This window comes from Petaurus breviceps, unplaced genomic scaffold (genome assembly GCF_028583685.1).
Source record: "Petaurus breviceps papuanus isolate PSGF00001 unplaced genomic scaffold, PetGlider_PUasm1.0 470, whole genome shotgun sequence".
In the NCBI taxonomy this organism is placed as follows: Eukaryota; Metazoa; Chordata; class Mammalia; order Diprotodontia; family Petauridae; genus Petaurus; species Petaurus breviceps.
In genome coordinates, this window is record NW_027186350.1 from 2382480 (window position 1) to 2406083 (window position 23604).

General features: G+C 38.4%; 1 protein-coding gene and 1 long non-coding RNA gene across 2 annotated transcripts in view; one reads left to right on the forward strand and one right to left on the reverse strand.

Moving 5' to 3' along the window:
• LOC138171930 (uncharacterized) overlaps positions 1 to 23604 on the forward strand; it is a 615043-nt gene that overhangs the window by 523775 nt on the left and 67664 nt on the right. The gene's annotated exons all lie outside the window — the stretch shown is intronic.
• Positions 1568 to 23217, reverse strand: LOC138171897 (probable polypeptide N-acetylgalactosaminyltransferase 8). Its single transcript, XM_069101454.1, has 10 exons — positions 22940 to 23217; positions 17137 to 17303; positions 13928 to 14111; positions 12378 to 12575; positions 11565 to 11679; positions 9301 to 9486; positions 7262 to 7399; positions 6584 to 6679; positions 4488 to 4655; positions 1568 to 1723 (listed from the first exon to the last, which is right to left on the reverse strand). Exons 1-10 carry the CDS (start codon positions 23215 to 23217, stop codon positions 1568 to 1570), a joined length of 1686 nt encoding a protein of 561 aa, XP_068957555.1.

Consider the following 23604-nt stretch of genomic DNA (forward strand, 5'->3'; position numbering starts at 1 on the left):
AACTTTTATGATCAATCACTCCTTTATCTAGCTGGCATCTGAACTAGTTAAGCATAAATGTAAACAAATTTTAAATAAAAGATTATCTTTGGATTCAATATATGCTTTCCTGATGAAATAAAATGAAGGGTATGCCAAAAAAAGTCACCACTGTATCAGTTCGATCCAATAGACAATTTAGCATTAATTGGACATGTCTCTCACTCTTGCTTCAGAGGTCCTATCTTGCTGTGTTCTATCTGTGATGGCAATGGTAAAGTCATCATGTTCAAGCCCCTACCTCCAATGTCTAATCTGTCTCTCCAACCTTTATTCTGTTCCTTGATCTTTCTTGCCCAATTCCCATATGAATCAGTAGAAAGAGCACTGGTTTTGGAGACAGGAGACCCTTGTTTGAACCCTGCCTCTGTTGCTCCCACTGTGATCTTGGGCAAGTCAATTAACTTCTTTGGGCTTCAGTTCATTTGCATGCATAATGAGGGGCTTGGAATAGATGGTCTCTAATATTTTTTTCAGCTCTAAGACTTTTACTGTATAATGCTATTAATGGTTCTATGCTATCTAGATTATCAAAGAGAATAATATGTTGTTGAGGAATGTAAATGCTTCTAGTAATAAAAAGATTTAAAAAATATGAACAGAAAGAGGGGAAATATTGATATGTTTAGAGATTGGGAGACAAAAGAAGGAGAAGGAAAAAAGAAAGATCCCTGATCATTTAAAGGTTCAGGTTATTTGCTGGGTTGTTATCAGTCATCTCTGGAAAATCATGGAGAAAAGGACAGGCACTGTACTGCAGAAGGGCCAAATTGTCATGGTTTTTAAAAAAGGCAACTAGAGAGAGTGCTTTGAGATATTTGGGTAAAGTGGTGACTGTAAGTGTTGCCCATCTTGCATGAATTGGAAGACAATTTCTTAGAGGAAACAAGGTGATTTGATCAGAGGGGGCAAGAAAGGGAAAATTGAAATGGTAGCTATAGGAGATGTGAACTAAATAACATTGACAAAACCCATAGGAATTCATCATTTTCCTCTCCCACAAATACAATCATCCTGTAGCCATATAATATTCTTTATTTTGAAGAGTTTCTAACAATGATCCCTGGAATAAAATTCCTGTTCCTAGAGCAAGGTGAGATGGGTTATCATTATAGCTTATTTTCTCATCTCTGCAGTTCTCTATCCCTTTACAAGGATTACCTCCCCAGATAAATGTTTGGATATCTGGTGTGACTCAATGATGTTTATTTTCCAGGACCTGGTTGTCATAAAATTGTCTTTATAGCCACAAGGGGCGAGACCTTGACGGCACTGGTACACTCAAGTCCAAGTTCTTTTAGCTAAAGAGAAGAACATGACTTAATGGGAAGAATATTAGATACGGAGTCAGAAAACATGGGGTTCAGATCCTGGCTCTGCAATTGGCTATCTGCAGGCATGTGGTCAAATTACTTCACCTCTCTAAGCCTCAATTTTCTACTCTTTAAAGTAAGGTATTATGCTAAATGATTTCTAAGGGCCCCTGGAATAATTCTATGATCCTTTGAGTCATTTTCTGGATTTAATGTTAACCAAAGGTTTCTGGGATCCCTGAGTTTTTGACAATATGTTGAATGTTCCATGACTGCCCAGTGCACTCCTGGAAGACTACGATATAGGACTCTGAAGGGCCCTTCTTGATCTCCATACACCTTTTGGTGTTTCTGTTGATGATAGCTTCTCCCTGAATAGAAAAAGAGCACAGGTATTATGATCAAAATACCCTGACTGCCCAGTCTACTTCCTGCCCCACTCCCCATCTTTCTTCCTCAATAGTTGATCTTTCTGCACTTCTTTATGCAGAAGTTCATTTCAATTTGGCTAAAAGGAGATCACTGATGATCTTCCAGAGAAATTTCAGTAGGGTGCTAGGGAAAACAAGGGAGGTGAACAGGGAGCTGATTATCAGGAGATAGAGGAAGTGGGCTAAGTTATTCATTTGAGAAGTTTGTCAATGAAAGGAAGGACTTGGTCATTGGAAAGGGGGGCTAATAGAGGTGAACATATGTGAAGATTGAAGGGAAGGAGTCAGAAGAGAGGGAGTGATTGAAGATATCAGAGGAGAGAATGAGTCTGAAAGGCAGATCCCTCAGAAGTCAGGATGAGACTGAGAGCACAGGGGAGCCAGCTTGAGATTTTTGAAAGTACATCTCTTTCTCTAAGAATACAGAGGGAAATGAAGGCAGATGAGTGCATCAGAGTTGGGTTTGAGGGTTCCTCAAAGATGAGGATTACAAATAGGACTAAGGTTAATATTCTCTTTCCCTCTCCAACTTTACCCCTAGCCCCATAAAAACATGACTGGGACTTGGGGGGATACTGTCAGGATCACTTGCCTTTGAGTGTTTCTTTGATCTGCTGATCCAAATGAAATCCTTTCTTCCCTTTGTATCAGACCAACTGATTCTGACTCCTCTCTTTGGATTTTGGATCTCTGGCTAGCACTCTAGCTTGGTAGGATTCTCCCTTCAAAATATTTCTCCTCATCATTCCTTTCTTCCTATTTTTCCCCAAATCTTTTAATATTTGCAAAGTGATTTACATATATTATCCCACTTGAGCTTTACAATGACATTGTGAGGTAGCTATTATCCCCTGTTTTGCCTACTTATCCCCACTTTACAGATAAGTAAACTCAGATTCAGAAGAGCTAGGTGACCTGTTCATGGCTATACATCCATGAACATATTAAAGCAAGTTTAGCCAAACCTTCCTGACTTCAAGTCTAGCAAGTCCACTTGCTGACAATCTCATTGTCTTCACTGAAAGACAATCTAAGATAGAGTTTAAAGACAATGATTTTGGAATCAGAAGACCTGAGTTCAAATGTTAGTTCTGCCCCTTGTGATCTTGGATAAGTTGCATGACCTTTCTGAGCCTCAGATCCCACATCTACAAAATGGAAACAATAGCACTTTCTCTAACACTCTCACAGGGTTATTGTGAAGAAAATACCTTGTAAACCTGGATGGGTTTTTATATATGTGAGCTACAACTGCCACTTTGTGGCTAGATAATTTCCTTCCAGCTGTCCGAGTTTTCCAATGCATATTTCATATCACCACCACGAAAATCTTCCTAAAACACCACTTTTAAAATGTCTCTTCCCTGGTCAGAAACTGTCAGTGCTTTGGCAAAAGCAGAGTTTAGTCTTAAACTCCTAAATCTGATGTTCACAAAAATGAATCAGAAAAATAACTCAAGCTTCTGTACAAACAAAGCCAATGTAGCCAGGATTAAGAGGAAAGTAGGAAATTGGGAAAGAATTTTTACAACCTATGTCATTGATAAAGGACTCATTTCTAAAATATACAGAGAATTGAGTCAAATCTCTAAGAATACAAATCATTCCCCAACTGATAAATGGTTAAAGGATATGAACAGGCAGTTTTCTGAGGAAGAAATTTAAGATATCTATAAGCATATGAAAAAATGCTCTGAATCACTATTGATTAGAGAAATGCAAATCAAAACAATTCTGAGGTACCACATCTCACCAGTCAGATTGGCTAAGATGACAAAACAGGAAAATGACAAATGCTGGAGAGGATGTGGACAAATTGGAACACTAATGCATTGCTGGTGGAGTTGTGAACGATCCAACCATTCTGGAGAGCAATCTGAAATTATGCCCAAAGGGCTATAAATAATTTCATATCCTTTGACCCAGCAATACCACTTTTAGGGTTGTATCCCAAAGAGATCACAGAAGTGGGAGGAAAACTCATATGTACAAAAATGTTTATAGCAGCTCTTTTTGTGGTCACAAAGAATTGGAAATTGAGGGGGTGCCCATCAACTGGGGAATGACTGAACAAGTTGTGGTATATGCATGTTATGGAATACTATTGTGCTATAAGAAATGAGGAGCAGATGGACTTCATATCTACCTGGAGAGGCTTATACAAACTGATGCTGAGTGAGAAGAGTAGATCCAGGAGAAATTTGTACACAATTACAGACACAACATATGTGTGACAACCAACTTTGATAGACTGGACTCTTCTCAGCAATCCAGAGTCATAAGTCAACTCCAAAAGATTCATGATGGAAAGAGATGTTTACATCCAGAGAAAGAACTGAATTTGAATCCAGATTGAAGCAAACTATCTGCTCTTTTTCGTTTTCTTGTTTGGTTTAATTTCCTTTTTCCCATTGTTCATTCCGTCTGATACAATCCCTTTTTTTAATATACATATGTATAAAATTATTATATAATAATTATATATTATTAATTATATATAATTTATATATATAATGTCCAATGTGAAAGTATCTGCAGATACTATACTTGATTGTATACCGCCATGGGGGGGGGGCAAGGGAGAGAAAATTTGAAACTCAAGGAATTATGGAAATGAATCTTGTAAACTAAAAGTAAAGAAATTAATAAAGACCAAAAAAAAGGAAAAGAAAAAAAGAAAAATAACTCAGTAGCTGATACTCACCTGTTTAAAGTCCCAAAATATGTGCATCTTGTTTTCAGCTGCTTCAGAACATGACAGTAATTTTGGCCTCTCCCCTTCTCCGAGGTCAGCCAGGCATCGGAAATACGCTTGCCATTTATCATACATCTTCCCCAGATACAGCTGTCCCGTCAGAGAGTAAAATACGATCTAAACAGGAGCAGAAGAACCTATCAGACAGAGAGCTCTCAATGATACAATTCCAGGCAGACAAAGCCAGCAGACTTTCTCTCAGAGCTCCAGCCCTATTTTTCTCTCTCCACTGTGTCAAAATTGCTAAATACCAGTATGAGTAGAGAATTTCTAAATGTGCAGGATAATCAACAAGGGAATTTAGCTGTGCTAAATGTCACGGACATGTCACAGAAGACCCATTCTACTTCCTCAGTATGGCATAGAATTCTTTCTTGAAAATAAGTTGTAGGGGCCGGCGGCTAGGTGGTGCAGTGAATAGAGCACTGGCCCTGGAGTCAGGATGACCCGAGTTCAAATCTAACCCCAGACACTTAACACTCACTAGCTAGGTGACCTTGGGCAAGTCACTTAACCCCAATTGCCCCTCCAAAAAGTAAAAAAAGTAAAATAAGTTTTATTCATGTGTTTTATTTTCATATTTTAATGATTTATTTTTTTCAAATTTATTTATTTATTTTTAGTTTTCAACATTCACTTCCACAAGATTTTGAGTTCTGAATTTTCTTCCCTCTCCTCCTCACCACCCCAGGACGTTGTGCATTCAGATTACCCCTTCCCCAATCTGCTCTCTCTTCTATAACAACCTCTACACCCCCCCCCCCATCTCCTTCTCTTATCTCCTTTCCTTTCTATTTTCCTGTAGGGGAAGATACATTTCTATACCCCATTGCCTGTGTATCTTATTTCCCAGTTGCATGTAAAAACAATTTTTAACATTCATTTTTAAAACTTTGAGTTCCAAATTCTCTCCCTCCCTCCCTCCCCATCTACCCTCATTGAGAAGGCAAGCAATCTGATATAGGTTATACATGTGTAATCATGCAAAACACTTCCATAATAGTCATAGTGTGAAAGACTAACTATATTTCCCTCCATCTTATCCCACTCCCCTATTCCCTCCTTTGACCCTGTCTCTTTTCAAAAGTGTTTGCTTCTGACTACTCCCTCCCCCAATCTACCCTCCCTTCTATTATCCCACCCTATTTCAGGCTTTTATCACCAGGATTATTGAACTTGTTTTTTAATTGGTCTCTCTGCCTCTACTTTCAGTATAACCGTCTAGTTTCTCAGCATAAGTGATCAATACATTGGAAAAATCTGAAAGTATATGGAAAGTACACCATGTGGGGACCTCCCACCTCTGCAAGGGGTAGGTTGGAAGCACCTTCTCTGAGCTCTTTGAATTATACTTGCTCTTTACTATTTTGCTACATTTACTTTTGATTTTTTTTTGTAGCTGTTCCTTCCATCTGCATTGTTCATAATTAACTATACTGTTTTCTTTGCTCTGCTTAACTGACTCTACACTCCAAACCATTTTCCATAGTACTACCAAAGCGATTTTTCTAAAGTGCAAATCTGATGGTGTTACTCAATAGAACGAGAGCGGCTCCTAGTCACCCAAATAGAATTTCAAATTCTCCTCCCCATATTAATTTCTATTCGTATGTTTTATAATGCGTATAATCACTAGTATAGTAACTTCTTGTTTAGTTATTTATTCATGTCTGACTCTTCGTGATTCCATGCACAATAGCATAGCAATACTACCCATGGTTCAATAGGTAGCTCTTATAGCTTGATCACACTCCTTGGCTTCTCTACTCTAGCCTTTGAGTCACTCTCTTACCCACACCTCTTTTTCCTCTTGCTCTACTGTGAATGTGAAAGTAAACCCTCCAGCCATGGCTAATTCCTGAGTTTAGCTGAGATGGGGCTTTATATTGGTTTCACCCTGAAAATCTCCTCTTGATTCTCTAATCTCCCAGCTCATCCTTTGTGGGAATGAGAATAAAGGTTACCAGTGGATAATTGGTAGAGTGGAGTTAGGTGGAGGCAGAAAACATTTTGCCTTTTAAAACATATCTTCCCAATGAGGATACCTGTGTTTCAGCTCCATGGCAGTAAAACATGATTGGACTGGCCTCTCGGGGAGGTCCTTGGTCAATGCAGAGGTTTTCATTCAAAGAATTTATCAGCTATTAGAGCAAAAAACATAGCATTTCTTGTTAAAGGAGACCAAGAAAGGAAGATAGATGATTTCTGACCAAGGTACATCTTCTCATACTGGGAACATAATATGAGTGCCGGCTAAAAATAAAGAAATTTGGTGTCCTGGGTAGCAATTATTTAATTATATGTGGAAATTTCAGGGTGATGCTGCTGAGAATTCCCTATATCCTGGTAAGACAATACTGCCATCAACTCTAGACCCTAGAATTGGTTCTGGGAAGATGTGAGGGTTTAAATTTTCTTGCATAGCCTGGTTAGCTGAGATGGATATGAGTAGAGGGGGTGAGAAAGGAATAAGAATTTTAAAAAATACCTAGAGATCATGTGAGGAGAAGGAAACTTGGGATATGAGGCAAGAAGGAGATGAAACTTAAGGGAGCTTTATAGAAAAGGGACCTGAACAATGACATCCAATGTCAGAACAGAATTCTGACCAGAAAGAATTTCAGGTATTTCAGAGGTAAGTCATGAGTGTTCCTTGGACATGCAACACTATGGAACCATAAAGCCTGCTTTCTTTTCATGGCAGCAATGAGGATGGTACATACCATTCCATAGGCAACAATGTTGGGAACAGGATTCAGAGATGGGTAAACATTTTTGAGGTACCAGTCAAAACTTTTGCATTTAAGCTTCTTTCGAAGATTTTTTCTAGAAGACACATCTCCATAGTCGATTCCATGGTTCTGAGGAAAAAGCCAGATTTTCTTTCAGATTCAGACACCTCAGAATCTGTAATTTCCTTGTTTAGTGCCAGGTTGGGTCACTTGAGAAGGTAACTGAGTATATGTCTCATGCCTTCTGGATAATCGTTACATTTTGCAATTTTCCTGGGAGAGGCAGATTAATAGGCTAGTCTTTAATCCTGGAATCTATACCCACCAATTTAGCATAGTGAACGTGGGTCAGGCATAGAGGTCATTCTACATAGCCCTAACTCTTCTTTAAATTCTACAGTTTCTGGGCATTGCCTCAGTCAATGAGACCTGTTAAAGACCTTAGCTTAAAAAGGCCAACGTCTCCCACTATACCCAGGGCCATCTCCAGTCAATCCTCCTCTGTATCTGGCCACCAGCCCCAGATGGCTCCGGAGGAGAAAGTGAGGCTGGTGACTTTGCACAGCCCTCCCTCCCTTAAATCCAGTTCATTTGCATGTCACGGCATCACCTTCCTGATGCCATGGTCCTCTTTGAGAATGAAGGACAAACAATAATCCTCAACTGATCCCAAAGGCTACTTTCCAACAGGTCACAAAGAAAGAACATGGGGAAAATTATTTAAGATTAAAAATCTATGCTGCCCAAACACTTCATAAATCCTAAGATATTTATCCAGCAAGCCAATTCAACTTGTTTGTGACACCATAGAGAGGTTGAATAGAATGTCTCTTTAGAGAAGGCAGGTGGGGGAGGTCCAGTGTATAGAGCATTGGGCCTGAAGTAAGGAAGACCTGAGTTCAAATCCCACTTTATACACTTATTACCTGTGTGACCCTGGGCAAGTCATTTAATCTCTATATGCCTTAGTTTCCTCAACTAATAAATGAGGATAATAACAGTACCTCCCAGGGTTGTTTTGAAGATAAAATGACATAATATTTGTAAAGCACTTGTACAGTTCCCAGTACACAACAAATGTTATTTATTTATTTTTTTATGGGGGGAAGGCAGGGCAATTGGGGTTAAGTAACTTGCCCAAGGTCACACAGCTAATAAGTGCTAAGTGTCTGAGGCCAGATTTGAACTCAGGTCCTCTTGACTCCAGGGTTGGTGCTCTATTCACTGCACCACCTAGTTGCCCCAATAAATGCTATTTAAATGCTAGCTATTATTATAGGGTTTCCTGGGTCAAAGGAATCCTATCTTCATATTGTCTTATTACATGCTAGAGTAAAAGAAGAGCTCACATTCTCACATTCAAATCACAGTAAATTAGCAATTGCCCAGGCTAACCAAGGATCCCTTTTCTGTTTAATGCCTTGGAATGAGTAGCAAAGCCCAACTCCTTCCAGACACCATATTATAAATATTCTCCCCCATGCCCCAACCACCACTAAACACATGTTAGCCTTTCACATGGTTCCCATCTAATTCCTTGATCTTTAATCACACTCACTTCCAGGTTCTATCTTCCACATTTATCCCACTGCCTCCACTTCCATCTAGGGATCTGCCTTCACTAGTACACTTGCATGTTACTTTTCTTTCCAAAGAAACCTTAGTGAGCAGGTTGTCACATGTGGTATTTGTACCCAAGCACAAGGTGATTGGTGTTAGTAACAGCTTCAGATACAAATGCTACCTCCATTGCATATTTTTCGACCTAAGCTTGTCACCATTAGAAATATGTTCCTGGATGACAACCATCCTTGCCAAATGGCTTGTCATGGCTCTTTGTACCATGCTCAGAACACAGAATCCTTGACTACTTCCATGAGACTGGTCAACAGTTGGGGGTGGGGAGACAGTAATGGTGGAGGAAACTCGCCTAGTAGCCCTGTGACTGAGTTTGCATCTTCCTCTTTGTCTTTCTATTCCCCCTTCCCTTCTGCTTTTTCTTGTCTAGCTTGAGATCTTTGACAGATTACCTCCAAAGGCAAATTCCAAGACAAGTAGACCATGTATTTGTATTCATCCATCCAGACTTCAGCCACACGAAGAGCATTGCGTCTCATGAATAACTTCAGATTTAAGGCATAGGGCTTGATGGCTCGCTGTACATGAGCAATCCGGGAACAGGGTAAGATTTCGATCTTCCCCCCACACTGCCACACCTGCATCCAAGAGAAACAGGTAGACTAACAAATTCTATCCTATTGACTGATAGTCTACAATTTAGCATGATTTTTGAAAAATGCAAATTTAGTTATGCCACTTCCACCTTCTCCCTCTGAAGTCTATGAAGCTACCTTCATTATTCATAAAGTTTCTGAAATCCTAGCTTTTCCATGAAGTTTTCTTTCACTGCTCAGAAGAGTTGTTTCTTCCCTTCTGTGCTCTGAGCAAAAGAACACAGGAAGCATCTTGCCTGCGTGGAGAGCCATAGCTAAGATGTTCTCCCATAGTGCCAAGATTGGGGGCTGGGCGGGATAAAAGGGAGGAGCGCCTCCCTGATGCCAGGGACCTCTGGACCACCGTCCCTGTCCTGGGGACTTCCACCATGCTCCCATGACACCATCCCCCCATCTGCAAGGTCCTCTGCCTGTGATGCCTCTCTCTTTCTGCAGGTCATCAACCTCGACCATAAACATTTACTAAGTGCCTACTATGTGCTAGACGCTGTGTAAGCACTGGACTGTTTGTACCAGAACTCAACAGAGGATCCTCTGCTTTGAATCTGCCCCAGAAGCCTAAATTCCTAGGTTTTATCCTTGTTCTGGAGAGAAGGTCAAACCATAGGGAGCTGTGCTTAATTTCAATTCCACCATCTTCATCATGCCTCTCAACAGGATAAACTCATCACCAGGAAATTCATCACTGAGATTCCTTCAGCTTTAGTACTTACACCCCATCAGTACCCCCAGTTGCTTCCGTTCCTCTGATAGATCTAGGGGAGCATGAAACTCCCCCAAAGCCTCCCTTTTTCTGAGGGCTAAGAATCCCAGACATCTCTTTGTATTGCTTTTCAACTCCACCACCATCATCATTCCAGATACTGGATAATGGATCCCCATTCTTTTGTGACTTCCTTTTGAGTATTCTCTGCCCCGTTAGATTGAGGACATTTGTATTCCCAGTGCTTAGCAATGTGTCTGCTATGCAGTAATAGCTTAATAAATGTTCATTGTATTGTAGCCCTCTGAAGATAGAGATAATAGACCATAGAGAAATATCCCTTTGCCAAGAGAGGAAGAAATAACTACAGAAAAAAGCCCTTCGTGTAAATTGAATTGAGACAAAGTCCCAAGGGGTAGGGAGGGCCAGTTGGTATAGAAAACCTAAGTTAGATTGGATCTTTTTGTTGTTTTTCAGCTGTATGCAACTCTTCATAACTTCCTTTGGGGTTTTCTTGGTAAAGATATTGCTATTCAGGTCCATTTTATTTAGCTTTTGTTTCCTATATTATCCAAATTATATCCAAGTCTTGTGCATGTTTAGATAAGTGTGGGAAAAGTGTTAAACTCAAATGCTACCTTGGATTATGTTACAACTCAATAAAAGCTTGTTTACACTTCCTCCCAGGCAAGTCATACCACCAATACTTTTCAACATGTAGCCTGACTTGTATTCACCCCAATTTTCTCTGTTTAACTAGCATGACATGGTGGTTAGAGTCTTGCAGTTAGATTAAATCATGCCTAGTTACAAATACTGTCTCTGATACTTGCTTGAAATACTGTGAGCAAGTCACTTAACCTCTCTGAGCCTCAGTTTCTGTAAAATGGGGTTAATAATATCTCTAAAATTCACCTTATAAGGTTGTTGTAAGACTTAAATAAGATACTGCGTATAAAACCTCACAAACCTGAATAAACATCAGCTACTATTATCATAATTTTAAGCAAGTTATCATCCTTGTGTTTTCCAGATGAAAGTTCCTACACCAAGGATAGAATAGAGCCTAGATTAATTGAAGGCAAATATTCAGGGAGTACTCTGAGGCCTATACTTTTCTTTCAGGGAGAAGAGGTAGAAGAACAAGAAAGAAACCTCAGCTCCCTCCCTACCCTGTGGGATTATAATGCTAGATTTCACTAATCCCTGAAAACTTCACCTTCCAAAAGTCTTTCCTGTTTCCCTGAGTTCCATCTAGTGACCTAGCAACATGGTCATTTAAACCTCACCCTGGACAGAAGTCCAACCCTGCACAAGGATTCCCATCACTTAAACTGGAAGAGGAATAGAAATCTACCCTCAGCGACAGTTCCACATTCTCTCCCCCATAGATCAGCATCCCAGCATCCAGGGACCCAATCTTTCCCAAGAACAGCCTGTTTGCAGCAAAGATGCCCATGAGAGAGGGACTCCTGTAAAAGAAGACACAGCAGAGAGGTCACTACCTCCTCTACTACTGAGGAGCAGAAAGGGATGGGGTTTGGCAGTGGAAGTCGGGAACAGACATGGGACCATAAAAATGTGGAGGGTTGGGAAGGAAGGTTTGTCCCAATGAGACATTCCAGAGATCCTTAAAAACAGAATTTAGTTGATTTTTTAAAATAGAGGTGTGAGAAATGGTGCTATTAATATGAGCTGTTACATCCACTTTCAAAGGAGGTCGCTGTGTTATTAATTTTAGTTAAATGTTTTACTGCATTTTACTCTTTTACAAGAGATCTTTCTTGTAGTAGGAATAATCTATAAAAATTTTGTAATGTAAGCCAAAGTAAATTAATTAAATTAAAACCAGCTTAAAAATTTTTCACAAAAACATTTCCTAAAGAACCCCTTACAAAATAAGTCAATAAAACTTTAAAAAATAGAAGTATTTAAGGTCCTGCTTCAAGTCAGAAGAACGAATTTTTTTTTTAAAACCTCTGAAAGTCCCCTTATAACCTGAAGAACCAATGGTTTTCTGTTTAGATTGGGCTCAGTATATGGGGTCTCTAATACTGAGAAAATTCTGGTGAGAAAGGGAAAAAACCCTAACTGATCATTTCTGCTTCCCATTTGCAAGAATTCAATTTTCTCAGTGCAGTTTTTCCTTTTCCAAGCTTTCCAAACTTACTTCAAAGGTGCAGTGTCATCATTCAGGAAATACCAATCCATTGGCATATAATCATCAAGGCACCAGAGTTGCCAGTCAAAACCAATGGGACATACTGGATATTGCTTCACCTTAAAGGTATCATAAGAAATTACATCCAACATTGGTGATATAACCACAGTGTTGTCTTCCTGGATCCGAGCTAAGATGGGTTCTGCCCTGAAACAATGAGAGACAGAGACAGAGAAACAGAGAGAGACAAAGACAGAGAGAGAGGGGGAGGGGGGAGACAGACAAACAGACACAGAGAGACAGAGACAGAGATAGAGACAGAAACAGAGAATATAGAATTGTCAGTGAAGTTCAGTGAAAGGTGAACCAAATACCTTCCACATTCACTCTCACCTTTTATGTCTTTTCCCACCAGTGAGTAAAAAAGGACATACCGACCAGTTCACAACTACATGTCTAGGTGTTTCAGGCACTGCTGAAGTAAAACCAATAGTCTGGGTCAGAAATAGGGTATACCTAGAAAGCCTTCTTCTTCAGGATCAATCTTGCTCCAGAGAATCCAGAGGGATGCATGATAGTTCTAGGATAATCTCTAAGAGCCCTTAGCTATTCCTGGGGAGGAATTTGCAGTTCAATACAGAGAAACAAAGTATGGACTATGAATATTTTCCCTATTTGATAGCCTGGGATATTGAAGCCTGAGAGAAGGGCAAGAGGAGAGCAAACTTACTGGTGCCAGAGGCAGAGAAAAAATTAGGGACCAGATGTCCGCGTGCTAGGGAAAGTATCATGTGGAAGTTATGATCTGGTAAAGATCACTCCTATAGTGGATGAAGAGGTTCACCCATTTCTATGTCTACATTTTCCAACTGACATGCCTTGGACAATTGGTTGTCCACGAACTTTGAATCAGGAGACCTAAGTTGGATTCCTATCTCCAACACATTCTAGCTGTGTAAACATAAAAACATTTAATCTTATTCAACCTCAGTTTCTACCTTTTATAAGACTATCCTTGTTAAATCTTACAAGATTGTCATTGAGAAAAGTACTTTGTAAACCACAGAGTGCTACATTAATGTATCTATCTATCTATCTATCTATCTGTCTGTCTGTCTGTCTGTCTATATGCACATATATACATACATCTATGTATATATGTGTATGTATGTGTATAGGTAGAGATAGTGATCCTTTCCTCCTATGGACAGGGTTGCTATAAAATATTTCAATCTGAAAGAATCTTGGAAAAAATTTCACTCAACCCTTTTATTAATAAATGAGAAAAGTGATTCCTAGAAAAGTTTGGTGACTCCTAAGGCCACAAAAATAGGTAGTAGCAGATTTAAGAATGAAACTAAGGTCTCACTTTAAGCCCCGGGCTTTCCACAGAACACTATGCCATCTACCTTGGATGATCAAAATTCAAGAAACAAGGGCTCTCTTCTTTGACTTTTCTATTACCTTATCAATCTCTACTCCTCATTTCTTGGACTATGAAGGGTCCAACAACTCACTGCCTTTTTTTCCAGGTGGATAACAACTCAATGAAGCCTTACCATCCAGTGGTCACTTCCACATGAGCATCCAAGATGGCAACCACATCTGCTGTGGCAGCTTGATAGCCAGAGAGGCGGGCCTGAGTAAGCCCTCTCCTCTTGGTGTGGTGTATTAGTTTCAGTAGCTTGGGGTACTTCTTTTTGTAAGACTGAATCTGTTTGTCCAAATCCCTCTTGAGTTCCTCTGCCAATAAAGCACAATTTTTGCTGAATTTCTATGACTAATATTTGATGTGATACAAATATTTCCATGTTATCAAGTAACTTTACATAGACTTCCAGAGTGCAAGAGGGCATGTCCTCATGATACTAAACCATTAGGCATTTTCTACTGTTACACCATGTCTATCCTGACAAAGGAACAGCTGTGTTATTGTATTCTGGGGTAATTTATTATTCAGTTTTTTGACCCTGAACATATCTGAATGGGTTCAAGTAATATTAGGTTCCCCTGCTAAAATTTTGTCATTCATTCTTGCTTCAAAGGGAAAGAAGTGTGTCCAAGTAGTCTATTATGGATTTAGATTGGGGGATAGATTATTAAATTGATCTCAGAAACTGGAAATGTAGGATCATAGATGAAATCATAAGGTCTTGTTTAGCAGCCCTTATCAGACTCCAGTTCAAGTCAGGGAATATAACTGGTCAATCAGCTATTTGACTTACCTGACCCAGAACAGATCTCTTGACCTTTCTAAGCCCCAGTTCCCTCATTTGTAAAGTTAGGAAAATAATAGCAGCTACATATTTTAAAAACTTTGCAAAATTTAATGTATTCTACAAATGCTAGGTATTATTATTAACTGTGACAGGTGAAATCTGAAATAACTGAGGAAAAAAAGATTAGAGTATATTGATTTATTAAGCAATGCATGCCAATTGAATAACAAGTTGGGACCAACTTGGCTCTGGACCACAAATACAGGGGAAGACAGATTTTTATGGATTAGAAGTGAATAATTAACAAAATGTAAACCAGGATACAAGATTGTTGTTGTTCAGTCATTTCAGTCACATTTGACTCTTTGTAGCCCATTTTTGGGTTTTCTTGGCAAAGATGCTGGAATGGTTTTTGCCATTTCCCTCTCCAGCTCATTTGACAGATGAAGAAACAGGGAAACAGGATTATGTAACTTACCCAAGGTCACGTAGCTAGTGTCTGATGCCAGATTGGAACTCAGGAAGATGAGTCTTCCTGACTTCAGGTCTGGCCCTCTATTTACTGTACCACCTAGCTGCCCATAAGATTAGGTAATCTGATTTTTAATTATCTGAAAGATCAGGGACTTTCCAAGTTAGGAGGAGGGAAAGTGAACAGGTCTATTCTCCCAGATGTGAAACAAGAAGTTACTCTATTTCCACAATGAGTAAGCAGGTGAAATTTATAAGAAAAAGAAACTTAGATCTCACAATGGAGTCAGTTTTACAAGATAGAGCCAGTTTGTTCACACACTTCTCTCAATTTCCCCCTTTGATTCATGGAGGGAGAAGCCGGCCCTCTCTCCCTAAGGATCACTTATTTATAAGTCAAATTTATAAGGTGTTTAATGTGCTCATGCTCATCCTCAACATTATGTACCAAGAAAAGACCCACGAGAAGCATTTTCTCGCAGAGTGTAGAACAACAGTTCACATTAGAGTCGAAGAACAATAATGATAATATTCAAGCCTTGTTACATAGACTCTACAGGTAAACTAAGTCAGGCTTCAGATCAAACTTAATGGATTAATTTTGAGAGGGAAGATTTACGTGTCATCAAGATAACCAAGAAAACTCAGTATACATAAACACCATGAAACAGAAGGCCAAAGAAATACAATTATGATCATCAATATTAAATGACATCAAGTCTCCTTGTATCCTAGAAACCCACTCCCAATGTCCATTTAATCATTTCATCTTGAGTCCCAGATGTACTATGTAGTCATCTGGTCTCTGGAAATATTTTCTCTTGGACATTCTGGAAAAGGCCTCATTCTCAGAACATCTCTGAAGGGAGCTCTGTTTCCCTGTTCTAAGTCACTTGTAGAGATTCCTAGATAATTCTGCTAAAATCTGCCAGTAATAAGACTTAAGGCAATTGGTACAATCTCTTCAATTTGGTCTTCCAAACATGAAACTTCAGAGAACTTCATTCAGTATTTATAAACTTTGACTGTGGCAATTATCTTTACCTAAACCCTGTACCTGATATAAGAATCTTTGAAAAACAACAAAAAACCTCAACGAACAAAAAACAATTCATGAGAGTCTAACTTACAAAATGAACTCTTCTGTCTTTTAAAAGTATCAGACAGATACTTTAAAATGGGGAAATCATTTTCTTTTCAATTATAAAAGCAACTTTATGTGTAAAATCTTCAATCCAATTTTGAGAACTTATTATTAAAATACAGTCAAAGCCTGAAGGTTCATACTACATACATTTGCAAGTCAATCATATTCATATGTATATAGTTCTTAGAGAAAACAGTATAGTCATGCTGATTTCTCAAATTTTACTATTCCATTTAATTAGAAAACTTATACCTTACATCTTTGTTTTCTTGGTTTGTCTAATTTGCCACTTAAGAGAATGTTATCTCTATATTATAATTTGACCACAAATACAGATTAAAATTGTAAAAAAAAAATTTCATGTTTGCATCCTATTATAATAACTCAGAGATCAGACAATTGTGGAAAGTGTGTAAACCAAACAGATTACATTTTATAAAACTGACTCCATTTTGAGATTATGTTTAATTTTCCTGTAAATAAACCCCTAATATTTCCTCCAGTTAGAAATCAGATGACAGAATCTTGTATCCTGGTTTGTATGCAATAATTCTTTGTTTTCAATGCATAAAAATCTGTCTCCCCTTATATTTGGGGTCCATTGTCAAGCTGGGGAGGCCTGATCCCAATTTGTTTTGCAACTGGCATGCACTGCTTAATAAATTAATATGCTCAGATCTTTGCTTCATCAGTTATTTCAAATTTTACCCACTGCATAACATTATTGTTATTGTTTTACAAAGGTATATTTACTTTGATAATATAGTGAGAATGGAAGTTACAAAGCATTTTCCTTTCATTCCATGTCCTCTGTTTCCCCTGCGTAGGCTAAAATTATTTGTAAATTCCATTATAAGACTGTTTCAAATCCTAAACCAGAACCAAAACCCCTTCCCAGCATTCATGTGAATACCTTAATCTAACTACTTACCATTCGAACTAAAATCATCTACGAGGATGATCTCTTTAAGCAAGTGAGAAGGGGTCCTATCAATGATACTGATGATGGCTCTATGTATAACAGACATGGCTTCATTCATCAATGTAAGAACGACACTGAGGGTTGGGAGTTTGTGGGGATATTGTTTCTGGAGACACCTGTGAAATTACATTATTATTATTATTAATTAAAATGTTGAAGAAGAACCTTTACCACTTACCTAGCCCAGCCCCTTGCCTCTAGGCAAGACTTGGCCTTACCTTGATTAGACTAGGGTGGCTTCCGACCCAAAATCCAAGCCCATCAGAGGGCAGAGAAGTCATCATTTATTTATTTCAGTGTCAATCATGGAGTCTTTCTATGTGCCTAGCTTAAATCCTTTCTGTGGCAATAAAATCCTCTTCCATTTGTATTATCTTTGTGGGGTATTTTCTTTTCGGTGTCACACAGATCCCTTGAACTGTACAAGACCCTCCAAACCAAATGTGCATCCTTCCTGCACCCTGCCCCTCCCTCAAACTGCCCCCCCACAAGAAGACTTTACTCCCTTTCCCAGCTTCTGCAATCAAAGATACTGCAATTCTCCCACATCCTGAATTTGAAATCTTATTGTTACTTCTGTTCCTTGCCATTATTTTATCCTATATAACCAATCAATAACACATTCTTCCTGTTCAACTTTAGTCAAGGCCTTCATTACTTCTTATCTGGGGGGCAACTAGGTAGTTCGGGGGTTTGTGTTTCAGGCCTGGAGTCAAGAAGACTCATATTCCTGAGCTCAAATCTGGCCTCAAATCTGAGATATGTACTAACTGTGTGACTCTGCGTAAGTCACTTAATCCTGTTGGCATCAGTTTCCACATCTGTGAAATGATCTGGAGAAGGACATGAAAAATCGCTCCAATATCTTTGCCAAGAAAACCCCAAATGGGGTCACAAAGAGCCAGACACAAATGACTGAATAACCATTTCATACCTGGAGTCCTGAAATGAATGCCTCAGGTCTCTTCTCAATCACTTACAAGGTCCACTGCTTTGTTAGTTACCTCACTGATCAAAGACCCACTCAAGGTATCCACTACTCAGAAGACCATGTCAAAACTCCTTAGCCTGGAAATTGAAGACCTGTATTCCCTGTTTTATCCAAATGGAACTTCTAAAATTCCTTTGAATCAACCTATTTTGGGCCCAATAAGATCCATCTCACTACTTATTGTGCCTGCTCCTGAACCTTTGCCCAAACTAATATATCTGTTTCAAATGCCTCTTCCCTTTCTTCCCCTGCTTATCATGCTCCATCAGATCCAAAAGAGATCAGAGAAAGCCCTAGTCTGCATGAAGCCTTACTCAGCTCTTCCTCATTTCTTTCTTCTCTGATCTTCTACTGCATGTATATCTATACAATGAAACTTGAACACTTTATCATAATTACACTAAGGCGCTATCTAACCTTAAAGTTTGGAAAGAGCTGTATAAGTATTTTATCCTGACAACCACCCTGAGACATAGATTTAAAGATTATCTCCATTTTATAGGCAGACAGAGGTTAAGGCCTTGTTTAGCATCATACACCTAGTAAGTGTCAAAGGCGGACTGTGAACACAGCTCTCATTGACTCTAGGCATTGTGGCAGGCCATTTCTATCATTTGCTCTTTTCTACACTGATTATATTGTTTCTGGTTCGTATTTTTTTAATCAGTCTTTTGCAACTCTGTGAAGGTTGGGAGCATTTCTTATGCTTCTTTGATATCCCCCAAAGGCCTATAAAAGTTCTGAGTAAAAATGGACATCGATCAATGCCTGAAGAATGGAATTACGATGAAGAAGCCTATCGCCACCCTACTTAATGACGTTTAACACTACAGAGATCTCTAAACATTTTTCTCTTTCAGTTAAATAGCCTCCTGACCTCTCCATAAAGAATCCCCCCTCTACCCTGTCATCTAAAAAGCTTCGGACTCTTTTTCCTCATTTTTTCGCTGGACTAGTTTCATGAGTTGTTTTTTTTTTCCTTTTTAAATCTCTTTTCCATCTTCTCCTGTATACCCTCTTATCTTTTGGTTTGTATGACCCTAAGTTTTTTGTGAGTAGGAATTGTTTTACTCTTTATATTGGTATCCCTAGTGCTGGCACATATTAGCTGTTTAATAAGTTCTTGTTGAATGACTGATTGATGGATGGATTCTTCTCCTACTTGTGTGACTGCTCCTTCTCAGTCCCCTTGGTTGGGTCGTGACCCAAGTTCCAACCTTCTTACTGTGGCTATATCCCTTCAGCTCCATCCTGGACCCTCTTCTCTTTTCTCCTTAGAACTCCATAACATGCTGGTGCCCACTCCCATGAGTTTAGTTATCAACTTAATACAGAAAATTCCCATATAGCTCCTAGAGTCCTGCATTTCCTGTAAATGCTTATTATTCATTTTGACCTGGATGCCATATAGACCTCTCAGTCTCAATACAGTAATCAATGCCTTTCCTCATAACATCAAACATTGGTGCCTCTTTCTCTTCTCATTACCATTCATTTATTTTTTTCTATATTTTGTGTTCATTTATATTTGTAAGGGCTCTTTTCCCTAATAGAATGCAACCTCCTTAAGGACAGGGGCTGTTGTCATTTTATCTTTCTATTCCTAATACCTAAAACAGAATTTGATGAATATTTGTGGTTGATTGCATACCTTTAAAACTTGTGTTATGCAATCTGAAAATATGTTTCATTTCATCAGTAGGTAAACTGTAAGTTTCTTGAGGGTTATTTTAAAATCTTTGAAACCTAAGGAACTAGAACAGTGGTAATCATTTAATAAAAGTTTGTTAAATTTAAGTAAATTGAATTGAATGATCTGTATTTTATTTTTTAAAAATACATGTGATGTGGAGGCTGGTCAGGAGCATAGAAGGGATGCAGCACCAACTATAGGTCTTAGAGACAGTGGCAGCAGCAGCAGTAGCAGCAGCAGCAACAGAGCTAGGAGCTCTCACTGCCCAAAGATGGTAAGGAGTGAGTCAGAAAACAAATCATAGAAACAATCAATAATTTCATTCAAGGTAATGATAAGAATGAGATAATATACCAAAATTTGTAGGATGATGCCCCAAAAGTACTTAAGAACAAATTCCTATCTCTCAATGCTTATATTAATGAAAGTGAGAAACAGCAGATCATTGAATTGGGCATTCAACAACAATAAAACTAGAAAAGAAATAAAAATTTCCCAATTAAACACCAAAATAGAAATTCTAAAAATCAAAGAAGAGATTAATAAAATTGAAAGTAAAAAAAATCAAACCATTGAATTAACAAATAAGTTTAGGAACTGACTTTATTGAAAAAAAAGAAACACAATTAAATAGATAAACCATGGATTAATTTGATTTTTAAAAAAAGAAAGAAGAAAACCAATGACAAGTATGAAAAATGAAAAGGGTAAATGTACTACCAATGAAGATGAAATTAAATCAACTATTAGCCAATTATATGCCAATAAAACTGACAATTTAAATGGAATGGGTGAATATTTACAAAAATATAAATTCCCCAGCACAACAGAAGAGTAAATGGAATAATATTAAATAATTCTATCTTAGAAAAAGAAATTGAACAATATGAACTCCTTAAGGAAAAAAAAAGATCCTCAGACCTAGATGGATTTATAAGTGAATTTTACCAAACATTTAAAAAACAATTCCAATAATATATAAACTATTTGAAAAAATAGGTAAAGGAATCTGACCGAATTCTTTCAATGACCCAAATATGGTTTTGAAACATAAACCAGGGAAAGTTAAAAGAGAGAGAGAGAAAAAAAGAGACAGAGACAGAGAGAGAGAGAGAGAATTGTAGACCAATTTCACTAATACCATTTATGTAAAAAAAATTAAATACTAGCAAATAATATTACAAAGATACTATGACCAGGTGAGATGTATACCAGGAATAGAGGACTGGTTCAATATTAGGAAAACTATAAGCATAGGTGATCATATCAATAATAAAAACAACAAAAATCATATAATTATATCAACAGATGCAGAAAAATATTTTGAAAAAATACAAAACCCATTCCTGTTTAAGAAAAATAATAGAAAACATAGGACCAAATGGGGTTTTTCTTAAAACTATAGGTAGTATCTATCTAAAACCATCAGCAATCATTATCTGTAATGGGAAAAAACTAGAAGCCTTCCCAATAAGATCAGACATGAAACTGCCCACTATCATCACTATTATTCAGTATTGTACTAGGAATGCTAGCTATAGCAATAAGAGAGGAAAAATAAATTGAAGGAATAGTAACACAATAAGGAAACAAAACTTTCATTCTTTGTAGATGACATATGGTAAACTTAGAGAGCCCTAGAGAATCAACTAAAACAACAATCAAATTTAGCAAAGTTGCAGGATATAAAATAAACCCTCACATATCATCAACATTTCTCTGTATTACCAACAAAGTCCAGCAGGAAGAGATAGAAAGAAAAATTCCATTTAAAATAACTGCATACAAGTCTACCAGCCAAGACAAGGGTAGGGGCTCCGTGAATACAATCACAAAACACTTTTCGCACAACTAGAGCAGATCTCTGGGGCTTTACACAGGTTGACCTGCATGCTGGAGTGCTATTCTCACTTCCACTTTGAATCTATCGCTTCCTTCAAAGTTCATCTCAGTTGCCACATTCTGTCTGAGACCTCTGATCTCCTCTAGCTGCCTTGCCTAATTACTTCCATCATCCACAAATTGCTTATATTATATTTTGTGTTTACTTGTGTGTATTCACATTATTTATCCCCTAATGAATATAAGTTCTTTGAGGTCAGAGTCTATTTCATTTTTAGCTTTCTGTCTCCAGCATTTAATGTAGTACATGGCACATAGTAGATACTTCATAATTGATTGGCTGTCAATATTTCCAAGTTCCCATACCACATTAATAGGACAAAACATTTCACTACTAATGTTGGAAAGTGCTGAAGCAAATTCAGGGGATGCTGGATAACGCCCCTGGCTATTTGAGGCATGTTTTTGGCTTTCACTAGTCTGACCCTGTGAAGCATTCTGTTTGCTTTTATGACTGAGGAAAATGAAAAGTATGCAAAGCACTTACAAATTCAGTCTGTATCTCTTACTGTCTACTTGTTTATGTGTTCCCTAGACACCATTTCCTCTTTGCCTGCTGTCTCCCTGATTCAGCCATAAAGTTTTTGAGGTCAAGGCATTTCTCCTGTGCCTTGCATAGGGCTGGGTACATTGTGGAGTAATATTTATAAACTGAAGGAAGGGGGGAAATAAGGAAAGGGCAGAGGGAAGGAAATAAAAAAGAATAAAGGGCAAATACATGATGGAAGATTTCGGAAAGAATAGTATATAATCTGGGTACTCAATGACCTCCAATAATTTACTTAGTGTTCAGTGCCAGCTTTCTCTTCTACAAGATGAGAGGGTTGGAAGAAGCAATCTCTAAATTCCGTTTTGGTTCTGAGATCTCTAAGGATCTATAAATTTTCTGTCCAACCTCACTTTGCTATAGACTCTAGAATAATCTTGTAACCACTCTTCATCAGTGTTATAACCTGTGAAATGAAGAGAAATTCTACTTAGCCTTTCTGAGTCAACTATCCAGTCCTTCAAAATCATTTTTTCACTGTTTTCCCCCCTTCTCCTTTCATCCCCTTTAGCACTTTTTCAAAGGTACAACTCTTAATCAAACAGGAAAACCTCTCTGGACTTTTTAATATCTTAAACTATGTAACCCCTTTGTTAGAACAACCCCAATCCTATTGTACCTGAGGCTTCGGATGTCTTCAATAGAGCGATTGAGAGGCAATCGGTCACTTAGGTACACATTGTAGCCAAACTGAACGAAGAGGTCATGAGCCAGAATCTGTTGGGAGTCAGTCAAATTTTCACCCCAGTGTCGGAAAAGAAGCGAGTCTGGGAAAAGTTTTCTTGGTGGCTTGTTCTCTGTTTCCTTCTGAGCCCCATTATCAGGTGCTATAGGGACCTGTTTCCCTTCCTCTTCTAGTCTTCTTGTTGCCTTAGTAACAACCTCTGTTTGCGTCATCTCTTTTTGCATCCTGGTGTGCTTCATGGAATCACCTGAACATGGGATGTGGGGTGGAGTAGGGAAAGAAGGAGGATGGGAAGAAGGGAAAAATATGCTTATTTCACGCAACTCTGATCACACAGACATTTCTATATATTCCAAATTTTTCTGTGGCTCCCAAGAGTTTATGATTAGGTGGTCTGGGTGACAGAAGGTGTGAAATGATTTAAACGTGCTTTCTCTCTCTGGACAAACCATGTGGTCCAGGAACATTGCTTTTCTTGGGGCAGGATGTTAAGTAGGGGTCCAAGGGTGACCCCTCCCTCCCTCCAAGGGGGACACAAGAAGTTCCTAAAGAGATTGTGACCTTGGGAGGGAAGTTACATATTTACATATAATTGCTTT